The sequence below is a fragment of the Chionomys nivalis genome, chromosome 15, assembly GCF_950005125.1.
Source record: "Chionomys nivalis chromosome 15, mChiNiv1.1, whole genome shotgun sequence".
Classification (NCBI taxonomy): Eukaryota; Metazoa; Chordata; class Mammalia; order Rodentia; family Cricetidae; genus Chionomys; species Chionomys nivalis.
Genome location: NC_080100.1, coordinates 10,021,459 through 10,037,175, shown reverse-complemented (window position 1 = coordinate 10,037,175; position 15,717 = coordinate 10,021,459). Strand labels below are relative to the sequence as shown.

At 45.0% G+C, this 15,717-nt stretch overlaps 1 protein-coding gene across 1 annotated transcript in view; it reads left to right on the top strand.

Moving 5' to 3' along the window:
- Ankh (ANKH inorganic pyrophosphate transport regulator) overlaps positions 1-15,717 on the top strand; it is a 130,048-nt gene that overhangs the window by 68,187 nt on the left and 46,144 nt on the right. The window contains exon 2 of the mRNA XM_057789619.1: positions 9,691-9,907. Within this exon, the coding sequence (XP_057645602.1) occupies positions 9,691-9,907 (217 nt within the window). The remainder of the gene's footprint in view (positions 1-9,690; positions 9,908-15,717) is intronic.

Below are 15,717 nucleotides of genomic sequence, written 5' to 3'. Positions count from 1 at the left end.
GATGGTTCAGTAAAAATGTGACATCATGATGAAAAATGAGAGGCTTTTTTTGTTTTTTGAGTTTTTTTTAAGAGCACAGGAAGCCTCTAGTGTTTTTCAAAAGGACACTAGAATTTTCATTTTTTTTTCTTGTATTTTTTTTTTTAGATAAGCATGTAGCCCAAGAATGAACTTACACTCCTTCTGCCTCCCACATCTCAAGTGCTGGGATTTTAGTCATGCAAGCAGCTACCAGCAGAATTTTCTTAGTAATAGTCCTTCCTTGTCAAACCTTCCCCAGATAAATTTGGTGGTGCAGATGAGGTTCATATCTAAATAAAGGAGTCGAGGAGGTCTGTGACACTAAACTGTGTCCTTTCATGATGCAGTCAGTTTTCGAATTAAAACAGTAATTTTAAGAAATGCATTTTAGTACCACAGATCTATGAAGACACTGAGAGAAACACACTGAACACTTCATTACACCTTTCCTGGTGACTGGCCTTCATTCATTCATTCATTCATTCACTCACTCATCCATTTATTGAGATAGGGTCTCACTGTGTAGCCCTGGCTGACCTTGAACTCACTTGCCTTTGCCTCCCAAATTGCGCTCTCTCTCTCTCTCTCTCTCTAACTCTCATCCATACATCACAGATGGCAGCCAACATCAGTGTCATCATTTGGCTAGACCAGATCACCTCAGGGTTCTCAGCAAACACTAAATATGGACCTATATCGCAGAGCCGTATTTGACTTCTAAGGAGACCAAACTCGTTTGCCTGCTGTTCCCGTCAAACCACAGGCTCACATGTGGGTGTCGAGCTCTTGGCTGGAGCTCCAGCTAGACAGAGCTGTGTAGACCCTTGAGAAAACAAAACTGAGCTGGAAAACCACCAGGAAGACAAATGATCCAATTTAACTCAAACCACTTTTTAAAATACAGACACACCGAACAATAACAGTGGAAAATTACAGGAACCCAGAATCCTGTGGAGGACTAACATCCCAAAAAATGGCTGACCACCCCAATCCTTAGAAGAAGCTGACCCCACAGGTGGCTGGGCCTAACCACGCCCTTCTAATTCCCACAGCTCCACAAATGTCACCTTCCTGAAGATGTTGAATTCAGGAAAGATTTGTAAACTACCCTGTAACTGTTTCAGGATGTACTGGGTGTGACAGGCACCCTGCAACTTTAGAGGGAACAGTCAGCTTTTATCAAAAGGCTTAGAAAACATCCTGGACCCTCTCCACAAAAAACAAATGACTGTCTAGTCTGTAAATCTCACGGTTTCTTTATTCCAAGATGAAACGAATGAAGGAGACATCTTACTAAAATAAAAAAAAAATGGGCTTTTCTCATTGACTATCAAATACCAACTGGAAACCTTGTAGACGAATTTGATAAGCCATTCTGAATGAACAGCAAGACGCTTCTCCTGATATGGCCCTGATCTCTAGGTAGCATCTGAACCCCAGGCTCTAAACGATTCCTGAATTGTGTAGCCACCCCTCTTGCCCTCACAGTCCCTGTCTTCAGAACTTGGGGATCCACAACGGCACACTCGCCCTCTATTATGTTTGTCATTCTGGGGGTTGAACCTGAGGGCTAATCAAGGTCTCGTGTGTAGCAGGTGAGCATTTTATGAACTCCAGGCCAGGCTACCAGCCCCACCACTCAGCTCTCCCGTGGTTCTCTCATTTTCTCTAGGTCTTATCCTTTAAGTTCAACTTGCTTCTTAAGCAACTCAATTCCTCTGCGTGGCTTGACTCTGTCAAAGAATGGTTTGCCCTGTTTTCCAGAACCTTCCAAAGCAAATGATAGGGGGGAGTTGAAAAAAAAAAACATGTCTAAGCTTGACACTCCCAAGGCTAATCATGTGACCCAATGCTGCATTCTATTTGTGTTCCTGTTACTATGGTTAAGAGACAACAGGGTATCCAGTTGTGTGGGGCGAGAGTGTGACGGATCAGATGTGTCAGGCGACACCCTGCCTATCTGCTTAGCCAATATTAGAACCACAAGGATGGGTGTCCCTGTCATCACTTTGTATATTTTAAGTCCATAAAAATCTATGAAGAATTGTAATTTTTTGAAACCTATAAAACCAAGCCCCAAACTAGGATTTTACCCATTAATGATCATCTGTAAGTTAGAACATTCAATTTTGTTCCTGTGTTGAATTCAGGTATTCATGGTGCTAAATAAATGCAAAGAAACTGGTAGCAACGAGGTCTGGGCACTCATCCTCAGGGTGACCAGAGCACACATTGTATTGTAGTAGTGGGGCGAGGGGTGTGCACAGGGTGGTGCAGAACAGGGGAGAGACAGGGAGAAAATAGTAGGGCTAGCACAGAGGCAAGAGGCTTCCTCTTGAGTGGACGAGATGTGTGCTATGTAAAGCCTGATAGGAGGAAGCCAGCTCAAACGGGAAGAGAGCCAGATCAAGCAGGAGTGGATACAAGCAAGGCCCCACAGAAGTTTAACAGACACCCTTGATCTACCTGATCAGACTGGCCTTTCCATTATAACAGGAGATGTTGAGCAAAGGCCTGGGACACAGGTGTTTTTTCAGTCTTGTGTTAAGGAACAAACAAACAGGAATTTAATCTCTCCTGATGTCCTTACTACAGAAGTGGCAGGCCAGGTTCTTCTAAGAGGGAGCCAGGACTCCCATAAGGGTGACTGGAAAGAGCCAAGCTGCTGTGAGCCCATGGAGACTGTCAGAGAAGTAGGTTCTGTCTGTTCTGTCCTAGATTCTAGCGCTTCTCCAAGCTTGCAGGCACAGGTAAAAGACCAGGTAACTAAGTATTGAGCCCAGAGGTATTTGAAGACCTGACTTGTGGGTGTTGATGAAGGTGGCTCACAGTAACTGCTTGAGCTGCCATGGGTCTGGGATGACAGCAGCCTTGAGGGAACGGGTGATGGGTGATGTCCTAAAGAATCTCAGTCTGCAGTTTAACAGGTTTGTCTGGCCTCCAGGTCCCAAGTTAAAAATACTGGGAGTTGCCTGTCGGTGATGGTGCACGCCTTTAATCCCTGGGAAGACAGAGGCAGGTGGATCTCTGTGAGTTTAAGGCCAGCCTCATCTACAGAGCAAGTTCCAAGGCTACACACGGAGAAACCCTGTCTCAGAAAACAAATAGTGTTGGGCATTTAGGATTTCCTGTCCTAAACAGTTCTTCCTGGGGAGGTTGGGTTAAACCCGCGAGTTTCATAGTCATTTTCCTAGAGGGCATAGTTTTTATTTTTTAACGAATGTCCTGTGCTTTGGTGAACTTGTTGTATCAAATCATAAGAGCAGATAGGATAGAAGACACAGACGTGCTCACGACCCCTCCATGTTTCTGGAAAGCTGTGAGCCATGCCCTGCACTGCTGCTGGTCTTGGTGTGGATCTGAAGTGAGAGGAGAGACCAGTGCTGTTCCCTGTGGGACTTGGACCGGATCGTGAGCAAGGGGTAGTAGTATCATCTTTAGCATTGTCATGTGTTGGGGTACTAGGAGCTCTGGCCACAGGGTAAGCTCAAATGCCTTTGCTTTGGAAAACTGAACGGGTAAGAGCTGGCCTTGAACCTTAGTTCTGCCTTCATGGACACTTCATTTATCCCAGTGACCTCTCAGGTACTTTTTGAGCTGAACCTTAAGACCATAGCTGGTCCTCCTCCCCAGCCACAGCAGCCTCTGCTGGACTTGCCAAAAGATGCAGCTGGGTTTCAAGTAGCATTGCCCGGAGGCCTCTGACCTACTCAGTTAGCTTTGCAACACAGCCTAGTCACCTGCCAGCAGGACTGGGCCTGTGTGCCCTTGACAGGCTGGATTTATCCCCCAGAGATCTACATGGAGGATTCTCTGCTTTCTCATCCTTTCTGTCTATAGCCTTCCCAGAGATCTCTCACAGGCCACCCGCTTTAAATGCTGTCCCCATGCTGGTGACTACAAAGAAGGCCCACAGGCAGAGGGCTCGCCTGTATGCCACATACCCGTGGTGGTGCCTTTCCTCTCCTTCTCCACTGTCCCTATCTTGGTGAACACCGAACCGCTCAACAGTGGTTCAAACCACAAACCTCAGCCATCATCTGTCTGCCCCTTCACCTCACACCCACCATGAAGAGCATCTTCTGCTCTAGTTACCTTCTGGTTCTGTCTTTCTGCACTACCCTGCATTTCCATGCCACCAACTCTGGTCTGAATTTCCCCAGAGCTCTCGATCGCCTCCTGCTTGTGCCCTTTCTCAGCTGGTGACAGAACTACATTGTTTGCCCTACCTGCTATGATCGGTTGCTTCGAACTCTCCTTGTCTGCTCTTCACTCCTTAGACTCCACCTCCCGCGGGCTTCCTGTGGCTCTTTATCCTAGCTGGCTTCTCATCCCTCTGGGGTCAGCTCCAGGGCTATCTTCTACAGGGAGGTTCCTTTGTCTCTCTACATGAGCTCCTCCTAGGACGGCCAGCTTGTGGGCATATTGCTTTTCTTCAGGACATATCACAGTGGGTGTCGTTCTCCAGTCTGAGCATCCTCCTGTCCCACATGGGCTACCCCTGCCAGCCTGTGGTTCTGGGGACAAAGCAATGAAGTGCAGTCTCTGCTTCCTGGAGCTTGTACTCAGAGGCGACAGAGATCTGAGATGACAAGTGAATATACACCATGCCAGGAGGCGAGTGCATTGCGAACAAAAGCGGGGGAAAGACGGTACAAACAACAGGTGGCGAAGGACGCGTCAGAACCTAACAGATGGGAAGAAGTCATCACAAATAAATGGAAGACGGATGGTTTGTCCCGTGTGCAGTTTTGAAGAAATGTAAGCTGCCTGGAGGTAGTTAGGGTTGATCCATCTATCAAAAGTGCCTGGAAGATGAGGTAAAAAGTTAACTGTGTAAACAAAGCCATAAAGTGAAACAAAATAATCTTATTGCAGATGGGTAAATAGCAAAGGCTGAAGATCGTGCCATGAATTCTGGGGACCGATCAGTAGAGCTTCACCATAACAATATTCCGATATCAAAAGAATCATAAAATTAATAATTTGGTCAGCTTGTAAGAAATGGCTACTGATGGCAATAAAAAGAACTAAAACATTAACACAGCACATACAAATTCTGAAGCTTTTCATACATTTTTTTGTTTTGTTTTGTTTTTCGAGACAGGGTTTCTCTGTGGTTTTGGAGCCTGTCCTGGAACTAGCTCTTGTAGACCAGGCTGATCTCGAACTCACAGAGATCCGCCTGCCTCTGCCTCCCCTTTTCATACATTTCAATGCTAAAGTCAGGATAAGTTTTTTTTGTAAGTGAAATGTGCATTTATCAACGTCACCACAGACGTTAGATCAGTGGAATGTCTTACGGGCCATAGCATCCCGTAACTAAACATCCTCCTCTCAGTGTCCTTCCTAGTCTAGTAACTGGTGCTCTGAGCACAGCCCGTCCGAATCTCTTCCCAGGTCGTTTGTGATAGGAGCCGATTCAGGCTGAAGTCTGCCTGTGTGAATCCCGTGCTCTTTCCTCAATTTGCGGCAATTGCTGAATTTCCAAAACTTCTCAACCTTGCCAACAGCTGTCATTAGCTATGCCCTTCTTCCTACCTCCCTCAGTTCTAGGTTTAGGACTCAAATCTGGAACTTCTGGTGGAAATAGCAAGTACAGCTGGGACTGATGGATGGTTGTGGTTGTTTGTTTTTCTAACAAAACCCATCAGTTTGTCAAGAACACATGGAAACACATAGGTATGGTACTAAGTGTATTTGAAACTTGTGCAAAATAATGCCATTTAAATTTCAACACACTCTTATGCACTACAAATAGTTCACTGGCTGGTGAGATGGCTCAGCAGGACAGGGTGCTTGTCACCAAGCCTGACAACTCGAGTTCAGTCCCTGGAACCTACATGGTGGAAGAAGGGACCTTGTTGTAATAGGAGCGGAGGGCTGCGTTCCCACCCAGCTCTGCACAGCTAGCTTTACCAGAATAATTACACAGAAACTGTATTTTTTTTTAACACTGTCTGGCCCATTAGTTTTAGCCTCTTATTGGCTAATTTTCGCATCTTTGATTAACCCATTTTTAATAATCTGTGTAGCACCACGAGTTGGCTTACCAGGGAAGATCTTAACCTGCGTCTGTCTGGAGTGGGAGAATTATGGCTACTGCCTGACTCGGCTTTTTGCTCCCAGCATTCTGTTCTGTTTACTCCACCTACCTAATTTTCTGTCCTATTAAAGGCCAAGCAGTTTCTTTATTAATTAACCAATGAAAGCAACAGATAGATACAAGACCCACCTCCATCATTTCCGCTTTTTCTGTTTAAACAAAAAAGAAGGGTTTTAACTTTAACATAGTAAAATTACATATAACAAAACAGTTATTAAACAAGAATTATAGTTATAATATTTATTTATTTTATCTTTTATCATAACTAAGGAAAATTACAACTATGTATCCATTTTTAACTCCATCAAAGACTTTAGAAGGATATAATATTACCTAAGCAAACAAGAAATCCAAAACTCTAGAAATCACAGAGACATCTCGCTGCCTATACAGTCACCCAAAGTTCCTCTGTATCGTTGGGGCATCCATTTTTGGACTTCAGGCCCATAGTATCCAGCAGACTTTTCCATGAAGCAGGAAATTTTAAAGACAGTTTAGTCACTTTTTGCTGTGTCCTGCAGAATGTCTCATAGACTCTTTTATGAATCAGGAACCCCGAAAGACCATCTCACCTTTAGGCAAGTTTAGTAGTCCTCTCTCTGTGGGTTTTTATGTCCTAGATACAAGACCCACCTCCATCAGGACCTCACTTCTACAAGTTGCCCTCTGACCTCCACATACATGCTCTGGCACATTTACACAGGCACATGCATGTGGACACACACACATACATACACACTAAATAATAAATGTTAAAAATACATTTAAAATTCAAAATCATAGACTTTAGGGAAGACGGGGGTTAATCTATGCCAGCTCTAAGAGACTGAGAAGGGTTTTATGGTGTAAGTTGGCACTGCAGGTTGTACAGGTTCTGGGCAGTCAAGAAGGAATTCCATGGTGTAATGTTGGCACTGTGTATTCTATGGGTTTGGAGCAGCTGAGAAGAGATTCCATGGTGTAATGTTTGCCCTGTGGATGCTACAGGTTCTGGGAGGCTGAGAAGCTAGCAATTAGAAACTGTTCTGAGTTGACTCTTAGTGGAGCGAGACCTGAGAATAGATTCTTGTACGTTGTAAATCAATGAGCAAGCAGGAGAGGGAGCAAGGATTGGTGTTTGCTGAAGTCTACTTCCAGGTCCCACGGGCAGCTGTAGCCGAGTGGCCCACATGGAAGCAGGGAGCTCGTCCTCCTGACCCATGACTATCAGTTCTTGGCATCCTGTCACCTGGGGATCTGTGAGCTGTGATGGGCACCTCTGACATCCATCACTGGTTCATAGTGGACTAGTCGGGCTTTTTGGGGGCTTCCAGCTCATGAAACAACATAGAGAATTATATTAATTATGAAAGCTCAGCCTTCACTTAGGCTTGTTTCTAACTAGCTCTTATAACTTAAATTAACCCATTTCTATTCATTTTCTTTCTGTCTCGTGGCTTTATTACCTCATCTGTACTGCCCATCCTGCTTGCTCTGAGTCTCCAGGCCTCTCCACCTTCTTCCCAGCATCCTCTCTGCCTGGAAATCCTGCCTAGCTATTAACCATTCAGCTTTTTATTAAACCAATCAGAGCGACACATCTTCACAGTGTACAAAAAGATTATTTCACAACAGGAACCGTCCTGTCAAACACAGGATTCATTACCTGGGGGTTTCTTGGTTTTCAGTTTGCACTATGGTGTTATTTGATCTGCTTTGGTAGAAGGAAAAGTTTGCTTCTTAAAGAAAACGAACAAACAAAAACAAAGAGTTGTCACTGCTCTGCAAACACTAAGAAGGTTCTTGTGGATAATTTCGAGTTATTACAGGGGAAAAGAAAATAAATTAGAGATATATTTGAAAAAACTTGTCAAAAACTAACATTACAACACCCAGCTTTGTCAGCAAAAGAATTAATTCTTCGGCTGTCGTCCTTTTTGTTCTAAGCTTTTCTAAAATTGTTCCACACAGAAGTATTCCCCTACTAATGTTTCTCCTACTTCCCAGTAGTCCCTGTATAGCATGCTCGGCTTTGGATGTGTTCACTGACTCAGCAGCATGTCTAGGAAAGATAGAAACCAAGTGTCCATGAGGAATTGAAGCCCCTGAGTTTTGTAAAGCCTGCACTGGACAGTGTGTTATATTAAAGATGAGGCCTTCAGAATAACTTTCAGGAGAACATGAAATACACACACACACACACACATGCTTGCGCATGTGCACATGCGCTCACCTAATAGCATATTTACGGTCTGAATACATTTTATAAGCACTTGACATTCAATTATAACTGGAAGGGTTTTATCCCTACTTAATGGTACATTACCTAAATAACATACTCTACATCTGGCAGCCTTGGAGCCAGTGGAACGCCGAATGAGTTTGCTTTGCTGAGATTTAGAGTGATGGTTCTTAAACATCGTACGTCTCAAGAGCCACTGCGGGTTTGTCTGTGGAGTCCAGCTTTTCTTCTCTCACAAACGCCTCGGCTCACTTAGTGTTCAGCACCCCATCTTTAAAGAGTATTGCAAAGTGGCACTTAGGCTGTGCCACGGCTGTTTGTAGAGAAAATGGTGAACTAATGTCTGCTCAGTAGGAATGGGGCAGACAGGGGAAGAGCGTTTCCGTGGAGTTAGCGTACCGAACATAGCTTTTATGAACGTGGCTGTGCGTCTGGCGGAAGGGCGAACACCACAGGTGAAGGCTTTAGGGTGTCATTGTTTTAAAGGCTGCCTCTGCGGGGGTGGAAATGTGTCATTAGACTTTAGTAAATGCTGCTAGAATGTAGGGCACAAAGAATGAGTCTCCTTTTGACTACAGATGAGAGATGGCAGTGTGTTGATAAAGGTTCATCACTCATAGCCGGGCTAGTGGGGGAGGTGATGTGTTTGTCGGGGGAGGGGACAAGAGAGAATTGCGTTACTGTCACTCACTTTTTCCAAGAACTTAAAGCGACTCTAACAACAAGTCTGTTATAGACGACGTATAACTGCTGTGTGATGGGCTGGGACGGTCTAAAGGGAGAGGGTGGGTGGAGGGGAGCAGGAGGGTCATCGGGAGAAGGACAACATACTGCATGCTTCTCTTACGTGGATCTAGATTAACAACATACACACGTGTGTGACATGAGAGCACAGTGGAGACTCCTTCAGGAGGAAAAGTGGGGGTCAGAGAAAAGGGGTCAGGTGAAGGTGGGGAGGGGGCAGAGAATATGAGCAAAGTAGTCCTCGCCGGACTAGAACTCAAGAACCTCAAGCTGGGATCACAGGCGTGAGTTGCCACAAGTTAGGAGTTTTGAAACATCAGCTTTTAAAACTGCCTTTTGATACTCAGAAATACTCAGGTTTGTTACTTTTCCCAGTGGACAGGTATCTCACCCCCAAAAGGTACTCAGACTGATGCTAATATGGGCAAAAAAGAAAAAGGAAAAGAAAAACCAGTATTTTCTACGAACTCAGGAGTAGACTCAACCTACACACCAGATGCCCAGAAAGCACATCTGCCAACTTCCATGTTGGAGGTGGGATTCTGCAGGATTGTGGCACTGTTTCTCATGCTGGCCTTGGCTCTTCTCTCCCTTGCAGGCTTTGAACCGGGGCATTGCTGCAGTCAAGGAAGATGCTGTGGAGATGCTGGCCAGCTATGGGCTGGCGTACTCTCTGATGAAGTTCTTCACGGGGCCCATGAGTGACTTCAAAAATGTGGGCCTGGTGTTTGTGAACAGCAAGAGAGATAGGACCAAAGCCGTCCTGTGCATGGTGGTGGCCGGTGCCATCGCTGCCATCTTCCACACCCTGATAGGTAAGGCTCCTGCCACCGCCGAGCATCTCATTCTGGTCGTTTCTTTCTCTCCTCAATGCTTGAAATATAGTTGCAGCCTAAGTGGCTTCTTTAGTGATTATTGAACCTTTCTCATAAAAATTTCGGAGGATAGAAGGATTGAAGTTTGTGCTCTCCTAATTTTAAAACAGTTTTTTTCCTAAATCTAGTTTTGTGTCTCTGATTTCCAAAGTCAGAGAGTGAGTGGTTTCATCCATAGGTGAAATCTAAATAGTATTAGTACCTAATGGTATTTAGCTTAGCCATAGTACCTAATATAGCATTCCAGGAGGTGGACAAAATAGCAGACACACTCTCATTATTGCAACTCAAGAATAGAAGTATGGTGGCTGTTATTTTGAATTCGTGCTTATCACCATGAGAACCAATCAATGACAGGTTGTTTCATTGAGATTAATTTTCTCCAGGGCTCCTGGATGCTGCTTTACTCAAAAGCATGCCTGAATACCCTTGCAGGACTGTCCCTGAAACAAGAAAGCTATATCCCAGCCACAGCATGCCTGAATACCCCTGCAGGACTGTCCCTGAAACAAGAAAGCTAGATCCCAGCCACAGCAGCTATGTACATGCTCCTGAAGACTCAGAAAAGCATGTAGTGTTAGGGCTAGGCTGCTCCTTCTGCCTCCTTGGTGGCACTAGAACCTATGGGGGTGTGGTTTCAGAATATCTTGGCTTTAAAGCAACTCTGTCTACCTGGTGTAAAACTGGCAGGGCACATCTGTTGAAAGCAGTTGCCTAAAGCACTTTGAATGGTCCTTCATGAGCCCACTGTGTACCTTGTGTGGCTGGTGGTATGAGAAGCATGAATGTCAGGAAGTAGAGGAGCCAAAGGATTAACCCAAACCACTTACCGTCTATTCATTCATAGAAAGCCAGTGTTTACTCACAATTGTGAGTAATTATGCAATTGTGAGTCGGAGAGTAAATAGGAAAAGGGCCTTCTTGGTTTTCCTTTTTCTAAGAGCAGCAGACAGAAAAGGAAGTCTGCTGTGGGTGTATTCAGCGGAGCACTGATAGCCATCACTTCATTTGCACTCAGGAGCTCAGGGAGTGGGCACGCAGAGCTGGGTGCCTTTCTTTCTATCACTTGATGTCCTAATGAGGGTATGGACACAATTTCTGCGGTTACATTGCATTTGAGTCATTTCCAAAGTCAGGGTATGTATTGAAAATGTCATCCATTTTAAAATAAGGGTCTTGCCTAAATAAGTAAATTAATTCATTTTTGCTTTTTATTTGGACCTAAATACATCCAACGTCCTCTATTTTAGCCACAATTGGATAAGACTTTGGTATGATAGCTCATGACTGTCTGTCAACTACCAAGAATGAGAAAGACTGGACAGACTGTGTTATTGACAGCCATGAGGAAAATATTAACTCTAAGCTTGACAATCGTACGATATTGTCTTATGAATCCAAGGCACCCTAGACATGTCCTGTAACTCAGATTGACCCTGAACTTCTGACTTCCCTGTCTTACCCTTCGGAGCTCTGGTTACAGGCGTGCACCTCCACGCTCAGTTCACGCAGCAATGGGGATGCACCACAGGGCTACAAACATAACAGACAAACATTTTCCCTGCTGAAATATAGCCCGAGCCAATTGTTTTTCCATTTCAAATGGAAAATTTAAAACGATAAGATCTTAGATTTAAATCAAATGTACTCTTTACCCCAATTATACGAAATAAATATTTTTGCTACGCTTGACTTTTTTTTTTTTTACAGCTAATACTTCTATTCCTTTTACTTCTCTCTTAGAAGTACACAGCAGTTTATTTTGAAACCCCACTGCTAGACTCTCAGTTCCCTGTGCGACATCTCTGGCAACCCCATGGGTGAATCTCTCCCCTTTTTGCTCTTTTGTACCAGGCATCTTTGCACACATTCTTCTCTGCTTCTCCTCTCTGGCGTTTGTGAGATCTTTCCCAGTCTTCCGTATTCTGTACCGCAGCTCTCCCTCCTCCCAGACCCTGCACCTTCCTCCTCTCCTTCCTATTTTCTCACATCAGTGAATGTTTCCCTACAGTGCAGTTTCCTGCTCTAGGTACATTTCACCTGTGTACACCAAAACCCATTTTCACCTCTTAGCGAGGGTGCAGACAGTCGGCTCCTAGCTAGGCTTGTAGCAAGGGACACTGACTCAGCTGTGAAAACCCACATACTTACCTCTGCTTGAGTTGAGAAGCCATGGTGTGAGCCCCGTGCCTTCCATCATCTACGTCAGGGGCTGAGACCAAATGGGCAGCAATTCTTATCATGTACGCCCTGCCTGGGCAGGACATGCCAGCAGGAAAATTATAAGCAGAAACGCACGGAGCTTTTTAATGCCAGAATAGAAATATGCAACAGAGAAATCTGGGCATAAGCTGAGCTTCTCTGTATTCTTTTCTCAGACAAAACTAGACTGATTGTTTCTGCAGGTGTTATATTTTCACTGCTTTAATGAACTAAACTCTTTTCCTGAAGTCCTTGTGTGTGTGTGTTGTATGTGTGTACATGAACATATACATGTAGGTGTATGTGCACATGTGTTCATGGAGCCAGAGGTCAACATGAATTGTCTTCTTTAGCCCCCACCCCTAACCCCGACACCATTTTGTCTTGTTTGTTTCGAGACAGGATCTCTTCCTGTCCCTTGGCTCACCAATCTGTCTAGTCTGGCAGGCCAGCAAGTTCCACAAATCTTTTTGACTCCCCCTCCCAACACTGGTGCTGTCAATGTGCCCAGCCACATAGCTTTTTACATGTCACTGGCGATCCCAACATAGGCCCTCATGTTTGTGAAGCAGGCACTGTGCCATCTTTCTGGTGCAGCTTTACATGGCGTTTATAAGGACACCCAAGAGCACAGAGCAAGAGGGCTCCTTTCTTTTGAGGGTTGGGCCTGAATGTTCACACAGACTGGCTCTGAAGGAGCTAATGTATTAGAACAGGACCTCGTCAAAGTTTTTCTTAGTCATCTATCTAATGCAGTCAAGAATTTGACCGTCTTTTCTAGCAGTTTGCCAATGCTACAGTTTAAAGCTAAAGTTGGGGAGCATTTGCTGAGTGTGGGTGTGGCCCCGAGTTCAGTGCCTCATACTACCAAAGGGGTGTGTGTGTGTGTGCACGCACATGCGTGTGTGTCTGCTTGTTGTCTGTCTATATCGAAGTCTCCAGTGCTCACTTATCTACTAATATAATCTACTATTTCTATCTAGCATTTGATTTACAGTTAAGCACTGCCATATATTTTCGGTGGTTTCTTTTATTTCGGGGCCAATTTTATGGTTGCTTTTCATTTCACTCTTTGGTTCCCCTGTTGGTTTCACTCTTTGAGATATTAGTTACTGTCCCCAGCACGAGGCTTTCTTCACATTTGGTAAACATTGTCATGCACAGAGTTCATCTACGTTTCTGTGAAATGATGTTAAGAAGGATGTGGACCGCTTCACCTGTGCAAACGCACCATCTGTATAACTGGTATCTGTCTTCCTCTTTGAACGGTGGGACTTTAGTCCCCAAATTCCCTTCCTGGGGACTGCAGAAGAATGGGAGTTAGAATTAGCATTGTTTCCCTCCCTTCAGATGGCTCAGCCTCCACCTCTCAGTGTTCAACAGAATGTGTACTGAACCTTAAGGAACTAGAAGTGAAATATGTGCAAAACACAATGACCAACTCCACCCCTCTCCCCAAGTATATGTAGCCAGTGGTAAAGTGTGTGTGTTCAGTGTCCATTTCTAGAGCTCTAGCATAAGCGGATTTCCGCCAGTGAGAGCTTTGAGTAAGCCAAAGGCAAAGAAGAGGACCTTTCGCGCCCCAGACTTGAGAGGGCTTAGGGCCTGGTAGTAATAAAACAAAGGACAAGCCCTTGGAAAGGAAATGAAGAGAAGGTGGACGTAGCCATGTGTTTATAACACAGAGGAAAGGGGACAAAGAAAATGAGTCTAGTCCTGAATTTAACAGGTATGGGATGACTGCCATGTGCTGGAGCCGGAGTCAGGCAACCAGCCAGAGCTTAGAGCCTGAGCCCAGGAAGAGATCTGCTGGACACAGGGAAACCAAAGAGCATCAGGGAGGGAAAGGGTGGGGCAGTGGGGAAGAGCAGCATAGAGCTAGGAAGCCAGGAAGGGAAGTGTTGTGATGGGTGCCTAATATAGATGCCTTTTATATGCCTTTGCCACCCGTGGACACACTTGTGATGCCTCAGGATATCCATATGGAGTAAGGCAGATTTATGCTGTGTTCATGTATGTTAAATTAACCAGTAGAGATCACTGTGCTCTTACTGTGAATCTTTAAACCCCGTGGTCTCTAAAAATCTTATTTCACATTTAGAAAAATCGGCTGTTTTCTAGCTGTGCTTGATGCCTTGTTTAGCTAGGTATCTAAGATTATTTTTTAAATACTGTGTGTCATTCCGTGATATTTCCAAAGACTGCAGAAACGCTAACAATGAGCATGAATTTTAAGAAAGTGACTAACGTGCCCAGTCTTTTTAGTATTGATGCTAATGATTACTGACCCCAGGGGGGTCATCTTCACTCAGAGGGGCTTCAAGTTGAACCGTGTCCATATCTGAAAAATTGACTACAGACTTGGCACCTTAGGTTCATTTCTGTGCGCCAGCTAGTGCCCACAAGACTGCTGATGTCATCTCTGTGCCCTAGCTAGTACCTACAAGACTGCTAACATCATCATCTCTGTGCCCTAGCTAGGGCCTACAAGACTGCTGAGCTCATCTCTGTGTGCCAGTTAGTGGCTACAAGAGTGCGGACATCATCTCTGTGCACCAGTTAGTGCCTACAAGACTGCTGATGTCATCTCTGTGCCCTAGCTAGGGCCTACAAGACTGATGAGCTCATCTCTGTGCACCAGTTAGGGCCTACACGACTACTAACATCATCTCTGTGTGCTAGCTAGGGCCTACCAGACTGCTGAACTCATCTCTGTGTGCCAGTTAGTGCCTACAAGACTGCTGATGTCATCTCTGTGCACCAGTTAGTGCCTACAAGACTGCTAACATCATCTCTGTGCACTAGCTAGGGCCTACACGATTGCTGATGTCATCTCTGTGCGCCAGTTAGTGGCTACTAGAGTGCGGACATCATCTCTGTGCACCAGTTAGTGGCTACAAGACTGTGTTCACTGGATGCTCTTTGTTGCATCATCTGTTATTAGTTGTTCTTGTCCCAGGAAAGGAAAGAACCTGCTGTGGGTCCTTCTCGTTGCCTGGGCAGTAGCTAATGTCGTCTTCTTCCTCCATGCTTGTTTTCTGACTTTTCTTTCTCTTTTTACCACCGGAGAGAGAAGCAGGCATTCTCTCGTCCCTGACAGTTCTGCACATGAGTGTCAGTTTCCAGACATAGCTGGAGCAGATTTCACCAACCACATAGGCTTTTCCTCTAAGAAAGCCTGGTGGAACTCATGAGGGAAAGATGGTCCCAGCTCTTACTTAGCGACACCCTACCGACCTCATGCCATGGAGCAGATGCGTAGACAGCTGGAGCTGTGCTGGATTTGGAAGACTTTACATCTCGAAGTCTCTGTAGCTGTAAAGTCCCTGTCAGCCCCCTGCACACCCACAGTGTTGTAATATGAGCGGCGGGGCTGCGTCCCCGGTATCCAGCAGCCCACATGGCTACCTTATGCCCCGAAATAATTACATGGAAACTGTATTTTTTTGAATACTGCCTAGCCCATTAGTTTTAGCCTCTTATTGGCTAGCTCTTACATATTGATCTAACCCATTTTTAATATTCTGTGTAGCACCATGAGCTGGCTT